This window comes from Perca fluviatilis, chromosome 12, assembly GCF_010015445.1.
Source record: "Perca fluviatilis chromosome 12, GENO_Pfluv_1.0, whole genome shotgun sequence".
NCBI lineage: Eukaryota > Metazoa > Chordata > Actinopteri > Perciformes > Percidae > Perca > Perca fluviatilis.
The window spans coordinates 35,080,318-35,083,478 of NC_053123.1; the positions used below are offsets into that span (position 1 = coordinate 35,080,318).

A 3,161-nucleotide genomic window follows, 5' to 3' on the forward strand; every position below is an offset into this window, starting at 1 on the left:
TTGATCCCGACTTGCTCTGACGTCATGCACGCGTGTGGTCAACGATAACCTCACGAGATCGAGGCGGCCGCAGGTTTGAGAGCCAAGGCGGACCCAGGGGGCATGCTGGGAAAATGCCTGGCGGCCTCTCAGCTGATCTAACAGCTGATTGGTTCAGAATCCACTCAACATGATGACGTTTTATATAAACTTTTTTATATGGATTTTAACTGCTATTTGTCTGATTTAAAGGCTTACTCTGAACAGAACACATGTTGTGTGGCTGATAGTGACGTTTAGAAGTCAGAGAGACTAAATCTGTTAAGATTACAGATCATCTACAGTCTGTTGGTGATTAAAATCAGCAACAGATCGCATGTAGAGCATTTTGACAGCTATCTGTCTAAATAAAAACATCTGGAGACTTGTGTACAAGCTGATATATGGGTCTGATGACATTTTATTAAATCAGAATTGGACCACAGTGTTTCTATATATTTCTATATATAGAGGCTGGAATCGGTTCAACTCAATTAAATCACCACAAACAGGAGGCAACAGTCTGCGGGTGAGTCCTCTAGTTATTAGACGATCTTTGTAGAGTTCTGCGCTGACATTTTCCTCTCGAGTGAGTCCTCTTTGTAACAGACGATCTTCGGAGCAACACATCAGCTGTCAGGGTGAATCCAAATCTCGCCGGTGTTCCTTCTACCTCCACTGCGGTCTCTTCTCTTCACATTTAATCTCCCCCTCGGATGTTTTTTTTTTTTGCGGGGATGCGAAACATGTTCTGATTCACCCTGCAAGCGATGAATGACCCGAGCGCCGCCGCCGCCGAGGGGACCGGGCCGGCGGAGGTACTGTTGACGTCGGGCTGCCGAGTCCCGCTGGTCGGAGGATGGAGACGAGGCTGAGCGGGGGTGGCAAGCCGTCCGTGTCCCGGTTCCTCGGCCCTGTCCTCGTCTTCTCCGTCCTGGCTGTGTCAGTGAGTTGCCATGGACCGTGCAAACACCGGGTCCCGCCTCCCGAAGAGGTAAGCCCCAAACCAAGCTAACTTAACTAGCTAGCTGTAGCTCTATGGCAGCGGACGGCTGAGGCTAGAAGGGATACAGCTAACGTTAGCTGTAGCTCTATGGCAGCGGGCGGTTGAGGCTAGAAGGGATACAGCTAACGGTAGCTGTAGCTCTATGGCAGCGCACGGTTTAGGCTAGAAGGGATACAGCTAACGTTAGCTAGCTGATTACTGTGGCAGCGGACGGTTGATGCTAGAAGGGATACAGCTAACGTTAGCTGTAGCTCTATGGCAGCGGACGGTTGAGGCTAGAAGGGATACAGCTAACGTTAGCTGATTCTATGGCAGCAGAGGCTAGAAGGGATACAGCTAACGTTAGCTAGCTGATTACTGTGGCAGCGGACGGTTGAGGTTAGAAGGGATACAGCTAACGTTAGCTAATTCTATGGCAGCGGACGGTTGAGGCTAGATGTGATACAACTAACGTTACGGCGACGACAGTGAAGTTTAGTTAGCTTTAGGCACCAAAACGACTAGTTAAGTTTAGGACAAATAGCGTGGTTTGGATTAAAACGCTCCCGAGAAACGTACACGCGTTTTCTGGGTGAAAGTATTCAACATATTCGTATATTAGCCTAGATATAGCGGCCGTAGCTGTATCCCTTCTAGCCACAACCCTGTGGCAGCTAAGCTAGCTCGCACACTAGCTGTAGCGGCTACTTAACGTATCTGTTTATATTGTGGGCTAAACTGTATCTGTTAAGGACTAAGCACTATAACACGATTACCAGGTGCAATGCCTTTTTCATTTGTGCTTTTTAAAATATTTTTATTAGTTTCTTATGTTGTTTATATGTATTTACTGCTGCGGCACTGATCGACACCAACGTAATTAGATTAAAGTCTCTTGAATAAACTACTTTACTGTATGTTAAACGTATAAAACGAGGCTACTGAGCAATGTTTACTGTGTTTGATGGCAATAATCCCAATTATATGTCCCGTTACATCCATGTATTCATTCATTGAATCATCAGTGTAACGGTTCAGCTTTGCCTGTGTTCCCCTAGCAACAACAACATATGACTTCCGGCTAGGTTTCTTCAGAATAAAAGCGCCGACTTTGCAAATCTAACATGAACTAAAAGCTGCATTTTAGCACTAAAAAGCGCCAAAATACATGCTGTGTAATGTTTATTTTTGTTGAAAAGTATGACCCCTTGAAGGGGAATTTATTAAATGACCGTTGTATAATACTAAATTAGCAAAGTGTGTGTCTGTGTGTATATGCTTGTGTATGTGTGTACGTGTGTATACATGTGTGTGTCTGTGTATGTATGTATGTGTTTTTGTGTGTGTGTATACGTGGGTCTATCTGTGTGTATACGTGTGTGTGTGTGTGTTTTTATACGTGTGTCTATCTGTATGCTTGTGTGTGTCTTAGTTTTAGCTAAGTGTAAGTTGGATCTATAATGCCCAGCCTCAAGCTGGACTTGTTTAGTAAAGTTTGTGTGAATGTGTTGTGTTTTCCCATCATGTCTCTCTTTTAGGTCGTCCATCACGTGCACTTGAAGCCTGAGCGCCTGACGAAGAGAAGCTTCCCCGACAACCTTCAGCTGAAGATCAAGATCATCTACGACTACAGTGTTGACCAGTAAGTACCGCAGACGCTCAAAACTACTTCTAAAGCTGCACATTTGATAGTTGATCAGCCAGTTCCCACTTTCTTCTCTCTCTCTCCGCAGGCTTCCTGCAGACAAAAGGAGACTAGTGAAGGTGAGGAACGCCCGAGAGCTTAAAGGTCCCATGACATGCTGCTTTTTGGATGCTTTTATATAGACATTAGTGGTCCCCTAATACTGTATCTGAAGTCTCTTTTATATAGACCTTAGTGGTCCCCTAATACTGTATCTGAAGTCTCTTTTATATAGGCCTTAGTGGTCCCCTAATACTGTATCTGAAGTCTCTTTTATATAGACCTTAGTGGTCCCCTAATACTGTATCTGAAGTCTCTTTCCCGAAATTCAGCCTTGGTGCAGAATTACAGCCACTAGAGCCAGTCCCACAATGGGCTTTCCTTAGGATGTGCCATTTCTGTGTCTGTAGCTATTGAGGAGGAGGAGGGGGGCCTTGACCAACTGCTCCTTATGACCTCATAAGGAGAAGATAC

The 3,161-nt window shown here is 45.1% G+C and overlaps 1 protein-coding gene across 1 annotated transcript in view; it reads left to right on the forward strand.

The window, feature by feature from the left end:
* Nucleotides 1-479: 479 nt before the first annotated feature.
* lmln (leishmanolysin-like (metallopeptidase M8 family)) overlaps nt 480-3,161 on the forward strand; it is a 41,634-nt gene continuing 38,952 nt past the window's right edge. The window contains exons 1-3 of the mRNA XM_039817333.1: nt 480-1,012; nt 2,542-2,645; nt 2,737-2,767. Coding sequence (XP_039673267.1) covers nt 878-1,012; nt 2,542-2,645; nt 2,737-2,767 — 270 coding nt within the window. The 5' untranslated portion in view covers nt 480-877. The remainder of the gene's footprint in view (nt 1,013-2,541; nt 2,646-2,736; nt 2,768-3,161) is intronic.